This window comes from Bison bison, unplaced genomic scaffold, assembly GCF_000754665.1.
Source record: "Bison bison bison isolate TAMUID 2011002044 unplaced genomic scaffold, Bison_UMD1.0 scf7180017864530, whole genome shotgun sequence".
In the NCBI taxonomy this organism is placed as follows: domain Eukaryota; kingdom Metazoa; phylum Chordata; class Mammalia; order Artiodactyla; family Bovidae; genus Bison; species Bison bison.
The window spans coordinates 7,759,871-7,780,523 of record NW_011495080.1 but is presented as its reverse complement, the minus strand read 5'-3'; the positions used below and the strand labels follow the sequence as shown (position 1 = coordinate 7,780,523).

Genomic DNA, 20,653 nt, shown 5'->3' with positions numbered 1-20,653 from the left:
TTTTTTTTTTTTTTTTTTATCAGTGTCTCTTTTGCTGTCTCGTATACAGGGTTATCGTTACCATCTTTCTAAATTCCATATATATGCGTTAGTATACTGTATACCACCCTGAACGCGCCCGATTTCGTCTGTCTCTGCTTTTTAATATGCTGTCTAGGTTGATCATAGCTTTTCTTCCAGGGGCAAGTGTCTTTTAATTTCATGGCTGCAGTCACCCGCTGCAGTGATTTTGAAGCCCCCCAAAATAGAGTCTGTCACTGTTTCCATTGTTTCCCCATCTGTTTGCCATGAAGTGATGGGACCAGATGCCATGATTTTAGTTTTCTGAATGTTGAGTTTTAAGCCAACTTTTTCCCTCTCCTCTTTGACTTTTCATCAAGGCTCTTTAGTTCTTCTTCACTTTCTGCCATAAGGGTGGTATCATCTGCATATCTGAGGTTATTGATATTTCTCCCAGAAATCTTGATTCCAGCTTATGCTTCATCCAGTCCAGCGTTTCTCATGATGTACTCTGCATATAAGTTAGATAAGCAGGGTGACAATATACAGCCTTGACACACTCCTTTCCAAATTTGGAAACAGTCTGTTGTTCTATGTCTGGTTCTAACTGTTGCTTCGTGACCTACATACAGATTTCTTAGGAGCCAGGTCAGGTGGTCTGGTATTCCCATCTCTTTCAGAATTTTCCACAGTTTATTGTGATCCACACAGTCAAAGGCTTTGGCATAGTCAATAAAGCAGAAGTAGATGTTTTTCTGGAACTCTCTTGCTTTTTCCATGATCCAACGGATGTTGGGAATTTGATCTCTGATTCCTTAGCCTTTTCTAAATCCAGCTTGAACATCTGGAAGTTCATGGTTTGCGTACTGTTGAAGCCTGGCTTGGAGAATTTTGAGCATTACTTTGCTAGCATGTGAGATGAGTGCAATTGTGCAGTAGGTTGAGCATTCTTTGGCATTGCCTTTCTTTGGGCTTTGAATGAAAACTGACCTTTTCCAGTCCTGTGGCCACTGCTGAGTTTTCCAAATTTGCTGGCATCTTGAGTGCAGCACTTTCACAGCATCATCTTTTAGGATTTGAAAGAGCTCAACTGGAATTCCATCACCTCCACTAGCTTTGTTCATAGTGATGCTTGCTAAGGCCCACTTGACTTCGCATTCCAGGATGTCTGGCTCTAGGTGAGTGATCACACCATCGTGATTATCTGGGTCATGAAGATCTTTTTTGTACAGTTCTTCTGTGTATTCTTGCCACCTCTTGTTACTATCTTCTGCTTCTGTTAGGTCCATACCATTTCTGTCCTTTATGGAGCCCATCTTTGCATGAAATGTTCCCTTGGTATCTCTGATTTTCTTGAAGAGATCTCTAGTCTTGTTTTCCTCTATTTTTTTGCATTGATCACTGAGGAAGGCTTTCTTTCTTATCTCTCCTTGCTATTCTTTGGAACTCTGCATTCAAATGGATATATCTTTCCTTTGTTCTTTGCCTTTCACTTCTGGTCTTTTCACAGCTATTTATAAGGGCTCCTCAGGCAACCATTTTGCCTTTTTGCATTTCTTTTTCTTGGGGATGGTCTTGATCTCTGACTCCTGTACAATGTCACGAACCTCAATCCATAGTTCTTCAGGCACTCTATCAGATCTAAACCCTTGAATCTATTTCTCATTTCCACTGTATAATTGTAAGGGATTTGATTTAGGTCATACCTAAATGGTCTAGTGGTTTTCCCTACTTTCTTCAATTTCAATCTGAACTTGGCAATAAGGAGGTCATGATCTGAGCCAGTCAGCTCCCAGTCTTGTTCTTGCTGATTGTATAGAGCTTCTCCATCTTTGGCTACAAAGAATATACATCTGTTACCAGAATTGACCATCTGCTAATGTCCATGTGTGGAGTCTTCTCTTGTGTTGTTAGAAGAGGGTGTTTGCTATGGTCAGTGCGTTCTCTTGGCAAAACTCTTATTAGCCTTTGCCCTGCTTCCTTCTGTACTCCAAGGCCAAATTTGCCTGTTACTCCAGGTATTTCTTGACTTTCTACTTTTGCATTCCAGTCCCCTATAATGCAAAGGACATCTTTTTTGGGTGTTAGTTCTAGAAAGTCTTATAGGTCTTCATAGAACCGTTCAACTTCAGCTTCTTCAGCATTACTGGTTGGGGCACAGACTTGGATTACTGTGATATTGAATGGTTTGCCTTGGAAATGAACGCAGAGCATTCTGTCGTTTTTGAGATTGCATCCAAGTACTGCATTTCAGACTCTTTTGTTGACCATGATGGCTACTCCATTTCTTCTAAGGGATTCTTGCCCACAGTTGTAGATATAATGGTCATCTGAATTAAATTCACCCATTCCAGTCATTTTAGTTCACTGATTCCTAAAAGGTCTATGTTCACTCTTGCAGTCTCCTATTTGACCACTTCCGATTTGCCTTGATTCATAGACCTAACATTCCAGGTTCCTATGCAATACTACTCTTTATAGGATTGGACTTTACTTCCATCACCAGTCACATCCACAACTGGGTGTTGTTTTTGCTTTCACTCCATCTCTTCATTCTTTCTGGAGTTATTTCTCCACTGATCTCCAGTAGCATATTGGGCACTTACCAACCTGAGGAGTTCATCTTTCGGTGTCTTATCCTTTTGCCTTTTCATACTGTTCATGGGGTTCTCCAGGCAAGAATACTGAAGTGATTTGCCATTCCCTTCCTCCAGTGGACCACGTTTTGTCAGAACTCTCCACCATGACCTGTCTGTCTTGAGTGGCCTTAGACAAGGCTGTGGTCCATATGATCAGATTGGTTAGTTTTCTGACCAATCGGTAAGATCCAAATCTTGGGTTGAAGATATACACAGGATAGTGTGGGATAGAGTTAACATGCCCAAGCATGTTATGGTCAGATACTGTGCTCTGGGACAAAGTAGGGAGCTTTGATGGAGCACTTGATTAGAAGGCCGGAGATGTGGGTTCAAGTTTTGGTTTTGCTGCAAAGTGGAGCTGTGACTTTGGGTCTTAGCCTTTCTGCATCTCAGTCTGTAAAATGAGAAAATCAGACTAGTTGGCCTCCAAGGTCTTAGGCATCTGGTTAAAGATAACTCTTTGTGAGCATCTAGGTCTGACTGATTATCAAGATAAAGAAGACATATATAGTTAGGGGATCCAAAGTGAATAATTACAGGTTTTCAGCCAATTATATAGGGTATTCTTTGTACTTACTAACAAATTAAATAGCAGAGGAAAATTTATGATTGAAAAAAACACATATGAGTCTCCTGCCTTTTCTCTCCTTCCCACCCCATAGCCCTATGGTCCAGAGACAACTTTTAAAAATGATTTCACTGTTTGTTTTTAGCTTCTCTTAGAATTACTTCCATGAGGCTTAATAATATGTGTAAACTTCTGTTTCTTGAATTACCAACCTTAGACCATATCTGTGGACTTTTTTAGTATGAAAATAAGAATTTAAGTCACTTTTTCTATTTCCTCCTTTCTCCAGCCCCCATTTTTTGATAGTTATATTTTTGAAATTATTTTATTAATTATAGTTTCAAATTGATAGACTTATTTTTTGATCCATCAACTTTCAGTCCACCAACTTGCCATTTTGTAGAATGGCATTATAAGTGCCCCATGCACTAACCCTCTTTCTAGTATTCCAGGTTCTGGGAGCCATACTTGACTGTTACATCATTATGGTTAATATTTTTAGTTTGTCCTCCATCCCCCAAGTATTATGTGCTTATCTTTATGTTTAGATTACTGTTTTTACCACATTACATTTCTTTGCCTTCTTTAATGGCCATGTCCAGAATCATAACTGTATGAATACTCAAAAGTTTTATGTCTCTTAAGAGCTAAGGAAGTAATTGGGTATGTACTTAAAGACTTAACTTAGTAAACCATTCATTTACACATTTATTCAACAGATATTTATTGAATATCAGACTTGTCATCACAATTGAATTTAAAATAGTGAAAAATTGGAAACAACCTAAACGACTTCAGGGAGTTAGTAAAATCTCTGCTATGCATTTTTATAGGGAATGCCCTTTAAACATTAAAAAAAATGATGTTAAATGTTAATAACATAAAAAATTCTGTTCTATAGTAAGTTTTAAAATATTTCTAAAACAATATATACACTATAGCCTCACTTTTGTCTTAAAAAAAAAAAGAAAACACAAAGCAACCGTGTAAGAAACTCAGGGGAAAATGCTAGAAGCATGAATTGTTGTTTATTCGTTTGGTGATATCTGACAATTGGGACCCATGGACTGTAGCCCGGCTGGCTTCTCTGTCTGTGGGATTTCTCAGACAAGAATACTGGCGTGGGTAGCCGTTTCCTTCTCTAGGGGATCTTCCTGATCCAGGGACTGAACCTGCATATCCTGCCCTGGCGAGTGGATTCTTAACCCCTAACCCACCAGGGAAGCCCAGAGGCAGGCATGCCGAATTGTTAATTTGGTAATGTGGCACCTCAGGTGGTGCTGATTTCTGTTTCTTCCTTTTTTTTCTGACTTGTGTTTTTTCAGTTACCCAAAAAGAACATGTGTTTTTAAGCTAAAGATTAAAAAATTAGAGTTGCCAGTTTTTCTTGAAATAGTGTATTAAAATAATCTAGGAGTACCCAATAAGGTTCAGTAAATATTTGTGAAGTGGATGAGAGAATAGTTGATTCCAGAGGTTTCTGGATCCCCACTGACACTTACACATTCACAGTTTTATCCAGAAGCAAGTCCTAGTTATCTCAAAAGAAAAATCATGCATTGAAAAATCTAAGAAATGGCTTTAACTGAACGTTGGTTGTGTAATGGCAAATCCAGCAGACTCGAGGCCCACTACAGAAGCGGCCAGGCAACAGTGCTATATTTCACAGTAAGCAGGATCTGAATAAAAGTGTCCTTTGTGCTTTGAGACTGAGGGGTGGGACTTGGGGCCATTCATGTTATTTCTCCTTAATGGAAATTGAGGCAGCCTCTAATCCTGCTGTCACATGACAGCTACTTATTTGATTTTTTGGCAATTTGGGGAGCAGCTGTGGACACATGATTTTTCTGCAAAAAGGAGCCAGCTGCATTCTTACCCGTTTGAAAATGCCTGAGTATACTAAGCTTCCTATCCACCATGTTTCTGATCCAGCGATAGCTTCAGCAACTCACTTCCTTTTAACTGATATTTGTAGCTGTTGATAAGCATCTGAATATTTGAGAATGCATTTTCTAATCCTTTTTATCATTGTCATCAACATTCATTAGGTACCTTCTCACTCAGGGCACTGTGACAGACACAGGGTTGTAAGCTGTAATGTGGAGACGACTTTCCTCTTTGACAGGTGGGTCAGCATTATCCTTAGAATCATTTTGTTTTTAGCAGGTTAAATTACAATGTAAAGAAAGAATCTGGTGTGAAGGCAGCTGAAAGCTCCGTACCTTTGGTCCCCAGACTCCTGAGTCTGCCGTCTGGGTATTCACTCCTGTCCTCTTCTTTGCCACGTCCTTCACAAGCCGTTGCCTCAGCCTGTAGCCAGCCCCCTTCCTTCATTCTGGCACCCGACAGACTCCTGGCTGAAGACTGTCCCCCCTTCACGATACCTACTCAGTGCCCTTGTGGTCCTCTCTTCTCAGTGCTCCCGTAGCCTTTGGTGATGATTATCACTAGAATATGATTTTTTCTTTTTTAAGGGAAAAGTTTTTATTTATTAAAAAAAATATCTTTTGAGGAGCAGCCTGTGGGATCTTAGTTCCCTGACCAGGGTTCGAATCTGTGTTCCCTGCATTGGAAGCACAGAGTCTTAACCACCAGACCTCTAGGAAAGTCCTGGAAAAAGGCTTTTTTAAAGGCAAAAAGCCTTCTAAGTTAATTTTATCAATTTGTACTTATTTTTAAGCTCTTTTAACCAAGGGTCCAAGAAATACAGTCAAGGAATTGGGTAGGCAAAATTTCTATAATGAGTAAAAGAAAGCTTTGCTTTTGATTTTGAACACCTTTAGGGTGAGGGAGTGACACAGACAGTCGCTTTTCCTATCTTTGCAGCGTTGAATTACCACAAGGGATGGATTTGCTTGAAATATGTATGAACCTATTTTATTAGAAATTTCTCTAACAATGATTAGAAGCAAGTCATTTCAAAACTTAAAAATAGAATGTAGAAGAACTGTACTGTTCATCATGGCAGTCACAGCCACTTGTAGCTAATTATATTAAAATTATTTAAAACTAATTGTCACGTTTCATGTGGTCAGTAGGCGCATCTGGTTAGTTAACCACATGCGGTTAGTAACTGTTATTATTTTGGACAGTGTAAATTGAGAACATTTCCATCATTGCAGAAATTCCTATTGGACAATTCATCAACTCTTCTGTAGGTTCTAAAGCAGTACTGTCCAGAACCTATAGAAGAATTGATATATTTTGAAGCACTTGGTGGAGTAGATTCACCTATTTAATACAGAAGGATGTTTATTCCAGTTGAAGAATTTTAATTTCAAGCACAGCTTGAAATTCCCTGTGCTTTCCTTACATTTTTCCTTGGTTGTGGCACCCTCTAGTGTTTCAGCTTTGTTTAGATCATAAACTCCCAATTTGTGATTTATAAGCACCTTTTCTCCCAATGTAAAAATAAATCCTGTAACTTTCCCTTTGACATTTCTATGCTTTATCTGTCTTTATGTGGAATAGTAATACTAGTAATAAAAGGTTACACTTAACTAGCATTTATTATATACCACGTTCCATTTTAAGCCCTTTTATAAAAGTTGGTCCAAAACCTCATTTTGTCCTTACAATAATTCTATGAAGTAGTTTCTATTAATCTCCCCAACTGAAAGACTGTAAAACTAAGGTGTAGAAGTCAAGTGGAACTTGTCTAAGGTGGTAGAGAGTGGCAGAGCAAGGACTTGAACTCAGTACTCTGGCTCCAGAGTTTGTAATCTCAACCACTCTGCTGTGGAAGTGAGGATGAGCTTTCAAGGAGGAATGGGGTGGAATGGAGAGGACAACACCTTGCATACTCTTGGCATGCTCTTGTACTAAATTCCTTGGGGCTAGTTGTATAATAAGAAAACGAAACTCTCAATCTCTGCAAGCCACACTGGAAATTATAGTTAGTCCGTCCTATTATTTTCAGCAGATATACATAGATCTAGCTGTACAGTCAGTCTGCCCAAGAAGATAGAGTGGTAGATAATGGTCACAGCTGCCACTACTACCACATTTTCATCTGTTTGTCCAGACACTGGACCCAGTGTATTTATTGAATAATGTAACAGATCTTTTTGTGATTGTCACTATTATTTCCATATATGCCATAAAAAGGCATTTATTATTGTGATGTTGATTTTGAGGTTTACTGGAATGTTAGACTTATTAAGTACTTTATTAAAAGAGCAGGTAAGATAGACTCATAAACAGATAAAAGTTTGTGTGTTTGTATAACTCTTCTCTTCCTGTCTGTACCCCCTTCTCATGTCTGTGTCCCATTTTTCTCTTCCTGTCTGTACCCCCTTCTCACTTCTATGTCCCATTTTTCTCTTCCTGAGGCATTTTATACTCTTAACTTCAGTTCAGTTGCTCAGTCATGTCTGACTCTTTGCGACCCCATGAATCACAGCACGCCAGGCCTCCTTGTCCATCACCAACTCCCGGAGTTCACTCAGACTCACGTCCATCGAGTCAGTGATGCCATCCAGCCATCTCATCCTCTGTTGTCCCCTTCTCCTCCTGCTCCCAATCCCTCCCAGCATCAGAGTCTTTTCCAATGAGTCAACTCTTCACATGAGGTGGCCAAAGTACTGGAGTTTCAGCTTTAGCATCATTCCTTCCAAAGAACACCCAGGGCTGATCTCCTTTAGAATGGACTGGTTGGATCTCCTTGCAGCCCAAGGGACTCTCAAGAGTCTTCTCCAACACCACAGTTCAAAAGCATCAATTCTTCGGTGCTCAGCCTTCTTCACAGTCCAACTCTCACATCCATACATGACCACTAGAAAAACCATAGCCTTAACTAGATGACTGATACAAAGGGAAGAAAATATGTACCTTTGTGGAAATTACTCACAAGTGTCAATAAGAAGCAAAATTTTATATTGATTTAAGTCAATACAATAAAATGTATTGGCATTTTTATACTATCAATGAAGTGATTGAGGGACATTTTTATAAGGACACCACTATGGTTTGTTTCCATATGCCGATGAAAGTTGAATACAAAATCATAGCCTCTTTTTAATGATTAATCAAACTCAAGATTTTGTATTCAACTTCCATCGGCATATGGAAACAAACCATAGTAGTGTCCTTATAAAAATGTCCCTCAATCACTTCATTGATAGTATAAAAATGCCAATACATTTTATTGTATTGACTTAAATCAAAATAAAATTTTGCTACTTATTCACACTTTTCAGTAATTTCCACAAAGGTACATATTTTCTTCCCTTTGTATCAGTCAGGACCTGTAAACCATGTGAGGTATTTCAGTGAATTTAATTCTGGAATTGGTTACACAGGTGTTGGAAGACCAGAAGAGCAAAAGCAGACACTGAGTTAATCCAGGTAACACGGGAAGCAGCTACTCCCGCTCCCCTTGGGCTGAGGGAACAGAATAGAGGAACCTAAGAGTTCAGAGGGGCCCCCACACAGCTGGTAATCTCACTTCCGAGTGGGATGTCATGCAGCTGGTGCTCAGCCAACGGAGAGAGGGGCACAGCTGGAGTTGGGAGATGAGGCTGTCCTTGGTCATTGGAGCAACTCTATTAGAAATGAAAACTGCAAGGCAATCCCTTCTCTCCACTTCTTCCCATCTTACCCTGTTGTCTCTCCTTGGTAACACCTAATATGAAGCTGGTGAATAAAGTTTGCCGACCCAGCCCAGAATTGGCTAGAAAGCATTTCAGTACAAGTATAGAATAGAGGGCTTGGAAGTTGAGAGAAGAGATGAATGGCTAGCACAGTATTATAGGAGAACTAATGGAAACTGTAATTGCCTGGCTGTAGCTTTACTAATTATAATGTGCAACCAGTTACCCACAAGCATTTATTAGGGAACAAATTATGATGGCTGCTATTCATAGAGACTTTAGTACCCAGGCCCTGCCTGCCATGAACTTATAATATTGTTTTCACAAAACCATCCACTCACCCTGAAGTCATTATGAAGTTGTGTGTTAAAGCTTGTTTTTTTCACATATGTATACAAGTAGTATGTGGACTCTTTGGTTGTTACTAATGAATATTTACAAATTTTATCCACATTGGAATGAAAAATATTATGTGATTCCAGTCATAAATTAGGCAGTTAGCCTTACTCAAGGTAAGACAATTTCTAAACTTGAACTGTGCTGTTCTCTTGATCTGAGCATGAGAAAGGGTCTTGATTTTTCTAGTGATGGTTTGCTCTAGCATGTTTAATTTTTAAAGTTTCAAAATGATCAGTTTGGAAGGCTATATTGTGGTTATTTGGTTTTAAGGTTCATTTTTCAAAGTAATACATTCCTATAAGAAAAGTTCAAATAGAAGGATTTATAATAAAAAATCAGTGGCCTTTTGCCACACTCTTCACCTGCACCTAGTCCCACTGTTCAGAGACAAGTTACTTTAACTGTTTCTGTTTATAGTTTTAACTATTTTGTTAATAGTATTATCAAACAGTATTACCTCCATAACTTTAGAAAACATACCTGTACTACTTTTTCTTGATTTATCAAGCTTGGGGCATTTTACCTCGTTGTACTTCCTTTCCACTCTGTTTCTGAGTTGCATTGTGATACTGAGATCTCTCTGCTCTTGGTCTGATTCCCTCACTGTGTGAAGATAGGATGTTACACTCCCAGCCATTCTCCAACCTCTCTACCGTCTCCTGCCTCCTTACCTCTCTCAGCCTGATCTTTGCCTTCATATTGCCAGGGTTCATAACTTTTACATTCTACTTTGTGTTATATTTAATCTGCTGGATTTTTAAGTATAGTTGGAGTCTGAAAACGGAAAGCAAGAAGCTGCATCATGACTATGGCTTGTTCTTTTTTTCTGTAGACCTCAGTGATATGAGGATTGTGTGTATGTGTGTTTTCTTCTTCCTCTGCAAGTCCTATAACACCCTTGGGCTGTTTGAAAGAGAATATTCTTAGGAAGGTCAAATGGATTCCTTTTTTCTTAAGCTCCATTTATTACTCAGAATTAAACCACATTTTACCTTGTTTCTATTTTCACTTTGACTCTCTTGTTGCAGTTGTTTTAAAGTTTTTCCTGGTGTGGTACAATTTTGATCCATTACCCTGTGTCCCTCAAGAATCAAATTATTGTCTTTGGCTTTAGGCTTTTTTGGGAAAGGCTGTTTTGTTTAGTAAAATTTCTATCCCAGTCATGAAATTTAGATTCTGGACATGTCTATGAATTAAATCGAACCTCTCTGCTTTTCTGTCCCCGGTTTTGTCTGTGGACATTGTCTTGCTCTGAGAATTTCCCCCAGGCTGTTCTTACAGCTTTTCCTTTGATGTGATAATTCTATTGGTGAGTCTAAGGCTTTCTCTTACTTTTATTTATACCTTGATTGGATTTCTCAGCCTGCTCTTCCACTTTGTTTTTTTTTTTTTTTTTAATACTCTACACTTAATCTCATTATGTGTGGATTAGACTAAATTTAACTGCCCTTGGACATTTCATCCAAATTCCAGTAGCTCCTTACATACTGTTGACTACAACTAACAGGATGCTTCTGAACAGAAAATCTGTTTTTCTGAGTTCTCTCCCATTATCTTTAGTCCCATGCCTACTGGTCCACAGTGGCAAAAATAGGAACTCCTCTGTCTAAAATTCCCGTTCTCCAATCCCTTATGCATGTGTGCTTAGTCAATAAGTCTGTCTGACTCTTTACAGCCCCCTGGACTGTAGCCTGCCAGGCCCCTCTGTCCATGGGATTTCCCAGGCAAGATACCGGAGTGGGTTGCCATTTCCTTCTCCAGGGGATCTTCCTGACCCAGGGATTGAACCCATGTGTTCTGCACAGGGAAGTTCCCCATTCCCTTATAGATTATATGTTAAAGAAGAACCTTCAGATGAAGTATATGTTGCACCACAGGTAATGATCTAGGCTAAGAAACAGGCTTTAATAAAATTGCTACCAATTTGTGTTATTTTAGGGGGGAATGCTTTTTTAAAAATGGAGTGTGACTAATCTGCTGAACATCACTGGTTCCAGGTAATAGACATGCCTTTTTATTTGGATGTAATGTTTAGAATCACACTTACCTGTTGTCTGTCCTTTCATCTTGCTTTTCATATCTATTCAGAGGAATCACTATCGGGTCTATTCTCTGTTTTGTGCATTCTCATGAAATTATGTTAGAGGTGTTCCCTATAATTTCCTTATGTTAATGTTTTGGAGTCTAGTATTTGAGTCGCTGAAGTTAATGTAATAAAGTCTTTTTAGATGCTTGACTCAAAATCTTGTGCATGCAGTTAAGAAAGCCATGGGGCTTCCTGGTGGCTCAGTAGTAAAGAATCTGCATGCAGTGTAGGAGACTCAGGTTCATCCCTGGATTGGGAAGATCCAGTGGAGGAGGGCGTGGCAACCCACTCTTGCCTAGAGAATCCCATGGACAGAGGAGCCAGGCAGGCTGCAGTCCATAGGGTCGCACAGAGTCAGAAATGACTGAAGCGACAAAGCAGCAGCAGCAGCAAGAAAGCTATATCCTCAGAGATGGATGCATAGCTTAAAGATGAGGTAATTGAGGCCCAGTCCTTGAGAGACAAGTCAGGTAATGTGTCAAGAAGGATAGAATCATGAAGACATAGGAATTCTGGCATCATAATAATTAATGTTGAGCTTTTATGTGTTCTTCACCGTATCTGGAAAGTTTCCTTTAACCCCCTTCCTTTTGAGGAAAGGTACTACTTTTTTTTTCTTTATCATTAAAAAAAAAAAGGTTGAAATTGAGGCTTACAGGTTAAGTAACTTGTCAAGGAGTTCTGAATGTCTGGTAATAGCCTGTGCTATTTTTAAATTTTCATATTATCTAATGTTTTTATCTATCAGAAGTTCCTATCATTTTTGCTCTCCAGAGAATCTGACTTTTTGAGGATGAAAGCTGGAATTCGTCACTAAAAATGACTTAAGTGGGATGGGGTGTGACAATTGCCTGTAGTATGTGTATGCCAGTCATATCCGGCTTTAGACAACCTGTTTTGCTTACTAAATTATGAAACCATTTAAAGCATCCTTTACAAGTATCCCACTCTGGTTCAAAGAAGTCTGAAATGATCTTGCCTTTGCTTTTTACAGAGTGTCAGCAGACAGGTTAGTGAGGCTGAAGGATGGCCTGGGGAAAGACCTAGAAAGAGATGAGGCTCTGGGTAGGAGTGACAAGCCTGTGAAACAGACATCCCTATTGATTTATTCTGTGCACTGCTGTTCTGGAGAAAAGAACTGAAATCCATTATGCCAAGTGCATAGCGTACAAATCCTTTTGAAAAGGATTTAGATGCCATCTAATCCCAAATCATTTAAAAACAATTTTGGAGTACCCAGAATTCTAAAATGCCCTAGGCAGTTTGTCTCAGACTAGAACAGTGAAATGGATGGAAAAATAGTATTTTAATGGTATCTTCCTTTCATATATTGTGTTTAATTGCATGACTTAAATGGTGCATTAAATTTCCTTTTTAGATATGTACGAATCTGGGGGTATCTCGAATCTTCAAAATTCTATCTAGTTTCTCACCATTAAGCATGATGTTAGTAGTTAGTTAGTAGTTAGTTAGTTAGTTAGATTATTTTTTTTTATCAAGTTGAAAAAGATGCCCTCTATTCATAGTTTGCATTTCTTCCTTTTTAAGACTAACATTCCACTGTTCTTGTGTCCACTTTTTTTTAAGGTTCAAATTCATTTTATTTTTTAATTAGTTTTGTAAATTTATTTTTAATTGGAGGTTTGTCCACATTTTGTTACCCATTCATCTATTGGTGGATAGTTAGTTGCTTCCACCTTTTGGCCATTGTGAATAATGCTGCTGTGAACATCAGTGTACAAAAAGCCTTTTCAGACCCTCCTTTCAGTTCTCCCAGCATATATAGTACCCAGAAGTGTGGAATTGCTGGATCATATGGTAATTCTTCTGAAAGTTTTTTGAGAAACTGATATGCATAGTTTGATATAAAAGGAAGTTCACTTCACTGATGTTTATAGTAGCAAAAATATGGAAGCTGCCTTCCTATATATCATGGCTTCCCAGGTGGCTCGGATGGTAAATCTCCCTGGGAGACCTGGATTCTTTTCCTGGGTCAGGAAAATCCCCTGGAGAAGGGAATGGCAACCCACTCCAGTGTTCTTGTCTGGAGAATCCCACGGACAGAGGAGCTGGCGGGCTACAGTCCATGGGGTCGCAAAGAGCCAGATACAACTGGGTGACTAATGCTTTCACTTTCCTATGTATCAGTAGGTGATTGATTGCATAATTATGGCACATCAATAATCAATCAAGTGAAGTATTCTTCAGCTATATAGAAAGGTGTATGTCTGTTTTGACATGTCAAAATGTCCAGATATCTTGTCACAGAATAATGTACGTATTGTGAACCTATTTTTATTTTAAATCATACATATGTATGTATGCTTCAAAAGATTGTTAAGGATAATGTACCTCTCTGTATGTTAGGGCAGGGGGAAGAGAGAACAGAGCATTAAGTGCTGTCTATAGGAGAGCATACCTTAGTCCTGTTACTGTGTCATTTCAGGGTGTATAAGAAACACAGTGTTACAAGCAGAAAAACCAATTTGAATGATCACAGTTTGGGAAAAAAATGTTTAGCTCCTATATGTGTTTAAATTACAAAGGAACTGTTAAGTACTTTACTTACCGTTTTTATGTGCACAGTGTCAAATGCAAGTCACCAGAACCTTTTAAATATCTTTTTTATCATTAGGGATAATACCAAAGATGTTTATTGTTTTGTGACTTTAAATATAAAATTAACGCAGTGAATTTCCATCAGAATAGTTTCATGCAAGGAAAATGTTCTACCATTTTTATGTCATACGGTAATGATGCTGCCCATTTCCTATGATTTGGTGTGGTGAGGTATATAGTAAAATGAAAGGCTTGTCGAAGTTCCTCTTCCCTTGAGGAAAGTATTTCTTAGTTTAAGTATTAACCTGTATTACATACTGAATCCTGTTCTTTACCTTTTTTTCCAATAGTGGATCTTCATGGAGGAACACGGAGTGACCCAAACTGAGCACATGGCTACCATAGAAGCTCACGCAGTGGCCCAACAAGTTCAGCAGGTCCATGTGGCCACCTACACCGAACACAGTATGTTGAGTGCTGATGAAGACTCACCCTCTTCTCCTGAGGACACCTCGTATGACGATTCAGACATACTTAACTCCACAGCGGCTGATGAGGTAACAGCCCATCTGGCTGCTGCAGGTAATGTTTGGATTGGAATCTCTTCATTTTTGGCTTAACTCTGGTACTGTGCTTATCTGAAAGAGCCAAGGATACAGGCATTCAGATATCTTCATATCGTATCTTCATGATTTTTTTAAAGCCTTGTATTTTCAACTTGTACCTGTATTACACTGAGACTTAGGTTCCAGACTCATATACTGTGACATATATACTTTGGTTCTTGTGTGAAAAGCCTTGCATTTTAGGTTCTTGTGTGAAAAGCCTTGCATTTTCAACTTGTACCTGTATTACACTGAGACTTAGGTTCTAGACTTATATACTTGTGACATATATACTTAGATCCATGTACTTAGGTTCTAGACTCATATACTGTAACATGAACATGAACATGTCATATATAATGACATGAACTTTGGTTTTGCCTTTTCATCCATTCCAGTACTCTTTACTTTTAACTCAACAGCTCAGTCATATGCGACTCTTTGTGACCCCTTGGACTGTAGCCCACCAGGCTATTCTGTCCGTGGGATTTCCCAGGTAAGAATACTGGAGTGGGTTTTCATTTCCTTCTCCAGGGGATCTTACCCATCTAGGGATCCAACCTGGGTCTCTTGCATTGGAGGCAGATTCTTTACCATCTTAGCCACCAAGGAAGCCCTACTTTTAACTCATTTAGTTGATTTACGTTAAATGTAATCACTGATATATTTGGGTTTAAATTTATCATGTTTACTATATGCTTTCTCATTGTCCTGTTTACTTTCCTTTCGATTTTCTTTTGGAGTGATTAAAAGGTGTTTTTGTTTTTTATTTTTTCATTTTTTTCTTGTTAGTTTAGAAGTTAGATGTACTTGTGCTATTATTTTTGTTTCATACATACTTAATATTAATTTTCCCTCTTATATCCAGCTTGCTTTATGTTGGTTTTTCTCCTCATGTTCTGGTTCTATTTGGATGAATGCTGGATGTGTGTGTGTTTAGGAAACTATTTTTAGAATAATTTGGGATCTAGAATAATATTATTGTCTTCTAGCAAGGATTTTTGTTTGCTTCTGCCAGTGCCTGGGCACTAGCAATCCTGGATGATCTTAATCCAGTTTAAGGTTTTGAGATTTTCTGGGCCCCTAAATGACTTAAAGCTGGGTGATATTTTGTATCATTCTCTTTACAGTTTACACTGTATGTAAGTGTAAACTTACATATCTGGATGGATCTAATATTGTATAAGGAACACTGCTTTTGAAGATACTTAGGAAAAGATGGACAAGAAATCAATGATTAGAAATAGCCAAAGTACTACATTTTTTTAAAATGTATATGCTGTATTTAAGTGAAAGAAGACAGTTACAATGAAAATAAACTTTTGCTGTCTGTTGTTAGCCACTGTATTTTTCTGAAATAGTGAATTTAAAAATAAGATTTAGTGGCAAAATACATAAAACATGTTTGTGAGATATATTTTGAAATTTTTATACTTCCCAGAAGAGGGCATCCTAACATAATGAATCAAAGTCAACTTCTTTCCTAGGAAGGAAGGTGTTTTTGAGACATAGTTTTGCTATAATACAGTACTGCATTGTCGTAGTGTTAAGATTAGCAAAGAACTTTAACCCTCTTATGTGGCAGATGTGGAAACTGAGGCCCAACTGATAGAAATGATTTAATCATTCAACAGTGATTGAGAAATTATTACATACTTTATATTAGTATACATAGACACTATAAACAAGACAGGCAAGAACTTGATCCTAAAGGACCTTACAGACCAGTGATAGGAAGAAGGGTACATATAACCAAGTTAAATAATTTCAAAACCACTGAGTTCCCTGAGAAATATAATGAACTTTAAATGGAGAGGGAAGGGTAGCTGGTTACCCTCTTTTTCTATTCCTGTTTCCTTGTCTCCCTCTGCTGAAGTAACCACTATTCTGAATTTGATCATCATCATTCTCTTGAATTTCTTTCATATTTTTTTGTGTGTATCAGTAAACAATATTTAGCATTGTTTTTGCATGTTTTTGGCTTCCCTTGAGGCTCTGCTGGTAAAAAATCCGCCTGCAATGCGGGAGACCTGGGTTCGATCCCTGGGTCAGGAAGATTCCCCTGGAGAAGGGATACCCACTCCAGTATTCTGGCCTGGAGAATTCCATGGACTGTATGGTCCATGGGGTCACAAAGAGTCAGACTGAGTGACCTTCACTTTCACTTGCATGTTTTAAATTATATATAAATGGTATCACTCTGGTATTGTTTGTCTAAAAGTGTTTATTTCATGCAGTATTATTTTTCTGAGATTTATTTATGTTGATAATATGGCTGGATAATTTTCATTTTAACTGTTATTTAGTATCCATTCATTATCTGAATGTGTCATATATTGGGAGAACACTTAGGTTGTCTATAATCTTTTACTATTTACAGTTGCTACAAATAAAAATTATTTTGTATGTTTTCTTGTACATATTGAGAGAGAGCTCTTGGCTTTGGTTTTCAAACTTCTTTTGACAGTGTGCCACAGTAATACATTGTGATCTAGAATAAATACGCACATATAATTGAAATAACAATTTCTCATGAAGTGATACTTAACTTCTACTGCAAGTAACACACTCTTTGATATGTTCTGATATCTTTCACTTTATTCCATGTTATTAAAACAAAGAAAAAACTACTCATAGTTTGAAAAACGCTGCTTCAGGGTATACTCAGGAGGGCAAAGATAGGCACATTTTCAACTTTACTGGGTATCCCAAATGTCTTTCCAAATACTTTTATTTGTTTGCATTCCCACCAGCAGTGTACTCAAGCGCCTTTTGCTTCTCATCCTCGCCACGTTTGGTATTGTCAATTGTTTTTATTTTTGCCAGTCTGATGGGTATGAAATAGTATCTCAGTGTTGGTTTAATATGCTTGTTTGAGCAAGAGATTCCAGCCAGTGCAGGAAAATAAAATAGAGTATTATCTCAGAACTTTATTGACTATTCTTATTTTGCATATTTTCCTTTGTCCATTTTCCCAGTTTTTTTTTTGAGTTACTGATTTTTTCTTAGCACTAATCTTTTCTTGGTGAATATTTATTGTAATTATCTTCTTCTCTTAGTTGTCCACTCCCCGCCCAATTTTTTGTTATTTCTTTTTGTTCATAGCGGTTTGGATTTATATCATTGTGCAGTTACTGGTGTTTTATCCTTTTGGAGTTTTGTTTAAGCAGTTCTTCTTAACCCTGTGTTTGTAAATACTTTCCAGTAGTTTATTGTAGAAGTTACATAGTTTGTTGTTATTTTATTGATGTTTTTGTTTAACATTTAAGCCTTTAAGCTACCTGGAATTTATTTTCTTGTATAGTATGATGTATCGATCTACTTTGACTATTTTTGCATGCAGACAGTCAGTTGCTCCGACACCAGATCTTTAATCATCCATCCTTTTCCCACCTCTGTCTTTTGACACAGCGAGGTGTTTGTGAACTCTCGAGTAAGTTATGTTGACTTATTTGTCTATCTTTTCAGTCAGTTCTACACTGTCAGAAGGGATTGTAGCCTTATAGTAACTATTGGTACTTGGTAGGATGAGTGCCCCTGCTTCCTTTTTAAAATCTTCAGAAATTGCTTTGGCTGTTTTTAGCCCTTTGCATTTCCATTTAAATTTTAGAATCAGGTCTTCCCTGTTGGTCCAGAGGCTAAAGCTCTGCCCTCCCAATCCTGGGGACCCAGATTTGATCTCTGGTCAGGGAACTAGATCCCACATGCTACAACTAAGAGTTTGCATGCCACCACAACAAAGATCGAATGTGCTGCAACCAAGACCTGGTGCAGCCAGATAAATAAATAAATAGGGTTTATTTCCTAGGAAAGAGGGAATAGGTTGTTCTTGATAGGATTTATTAAGTTAAACATTTCAAAATAAACATTCATATAAAAAGGTATTTAAAAATAAAATTTAGAATGAATAAATATTATTTATTTTTATATAAATATGGACATGAATTTGAGCAAACTCCGGGAGTTGGTGATCGACAGGGAGGTCTGATGTGCTGCAGTCCATGGGGTCACAAAGAGTCAGACACGACTGAGCAATTTCACTTGCACTTTTCACTTTCATTCATTGGAGAAGGAAATGGCAACCCACTCCAGTGTTCTTGCCTGGAGAATCCCAGGGACGGGGGAGCCTGGTGGGTTGCCGTCAATGGCATCGCACAGAGTTGGACACAACTGAGCGACTTCACTTTCACTTTTCACTTTCATTCATTGGAGAAGGAAATGGCGACCCACTTCAGTGTTCTTGCCTGGAGAATCCCAGGGACGGTGGAGCCTGGTGGGCTGCCGTCTATGGGGTCGCACAGAGTCAGACACGACTGAAGCGACTTAGCAGCAGTAGCAACAGCAGAATAGGCAAAATTAATGTAGGGTGAAACAAACAAGAATTGTGTCCTTATGGTGGGAAGTACAGAGAAGAACTGATGGGAAGGTACAGGAGAGAACTATTTGTAGTGATGATGTTACATATCTTAGTAGGGGTTTGGGTTTCATAGTTGTATGTTTTTAAAAAAATTTATTGAATGATTTGTACATTTTGTTATATGTAGATTTTATCTCAAAAGAAAAAACTTACAAATATTGAACTCTAGCTAATGATACTTCTACTGAAGTATATAGTGGGATCATACTGTAGTTTACTTTGAAATGTATTTAAAAAAACCCAACATGGGTTGATGAATGGGTAGGAAGGTGGATAGATACATATAGTAAAATATTAGTAGAATCTAGTTGGTAGATAGGTGAATGTTCACTATAAAATTCTTTCAACTTTGCTATGTATTTTAAAGTTTTTAAAAAATATATTTGAAACTTCTAATATAATAATAATAATAAAAATGTTGGACTCACACAACTCAGTAACATAATGGCAACCTGATTAAAAAATGGACAAAAGACTTGAGTAGACATCTTCCTAAAGAAGGCATACAAATGGTCAATAAGTGTATGAAAAGATGCTCAGCATCACTAATCATCAGGGAAATGCAAATCAAAACCATGATGAGATACTGCCTCAAGCCTGTTAACATGGCTGTTACCAGAAAACAAAAAAATAAGTGTTGGCATGGATATGGAGAAATGGGAACCCTTATATGTTGTTGGTAGAAATGTAAAATGATACAGCCCCTATGAAAAACAGTATGAAAGTCCTCCCCCAAAATTAAAGATACAATTACCATATGATCCAGTTCTTCCTATGGATGTTTATTCAAAAGAATTGACATCAGGATCTCATGGAGGTATTGGCACTGCTGTGTTCACTGAAGCATTATTCACAGTAGTCAAGATGTGGAAACAATCTAAATTTCCATTGACAGATGAATGTGTGTTAGTCACTCAGTCATGTGTGACTCTTTGTGACCCCATGGACTGTAGCCCAACAGGCTTCCCTGTCCATAGAATTCTCCAGGCAAGAACACTGGAGTGGGTTGCCAGTCCCTTCTCCAGATGAATAGATAAAGAAAATGTGGTATGTATGTATGGAATATTATTTAGCTTTTTTTTTTTTTTTTTTTAAAAAGGAGGAAATCCTACCATATATGACAACATGGATGAACCTTGAGGGCATTATGTTAAGTAACATATACCAGGTTAAAAGGACAGGTACTGCATGATTTACTTACATGAAGTATCATATTCAAACTCTTATTCTCCTCTGCATATAGTAGAATGGGGTTGGCCGGGGCTGGGGTGTGGAAATGGGGAGTTGCCATTAAAGAACATAAAGTTTCAGTCATCTTCAGTCACGATGAATAGTTCTAGAGATCTGCTCTACAACATTGTGTCTGTAGTTAACAGACTTAAAGTTTGTTGAGACGGTGGATCTCATATGTTGTGTCATTACCACAGTTTAAACAATTAAATGTTAGAAAAAAATGCATCAGTAATATTTTTTCTTCTACCAGCTGTTTGTTTATAATGGAAAGGAAGGTAAAAGGCATTACCTTATTTCTTGCTTATTTTGGGGCTCTTTGAGTTCAGTTCAGTCGCTCAGTCGTGTCCGACTCTTTGCGACCCCATGAATTGCAGCATGCCAGGCCTCCCTGTCCATCACCAACTCCTGGAGTTCACCCAAACTCATGTCCATCGAGTCGGTGATGCCATCCAGCCATCTCATCCTCTGTCGTCCCCTTCTCCTCCTGCCCTCAATCCCTCCCAGCATCAGGGTCTTTTCCAGTGAGTCAACTCTTCACATGAGGTGGCCAAAGTAC

At 38.2% G+C, this 20,653-nt stretch overlaps 1 protein-coding gene across 4 annotated transcripts in view; it reads left to right on the top strand.

The window, feature by feature from the left end:
• Positions 1 to 20,653, top strand: part of NRF1 (nuclear respiratory factor 1) — a 103,441-nt gene that overhangs the window by 2,521 nt on the left and 80,267 nt on the right. For 3 of the 4 annotated variants that reach the window (XM_010831683.1, XM_010831684.1, XM_010831685.1), the window contains exons 2-3: positions 5,256 to 5,332; positions 14,193 to 14,424. In XM_010831683.1, coding sequence (XP_010829985.1) covers positions 14,202 to 14,424 — 223 coding nt within the window. In that variant the 5' untranslated portion in view covers positions 5,256 to 5,332; positions 14,193 to 14,201. Of the gene's footprint in view, positions 1 to 5,255; positions 5,333 to 14,192; positions 14,425 to 19,953; positions 20,046 to 20,653 lie in introns of those variants that run through there. The other variant, XM_010831686.1, reaches the window with a different exon arrangement.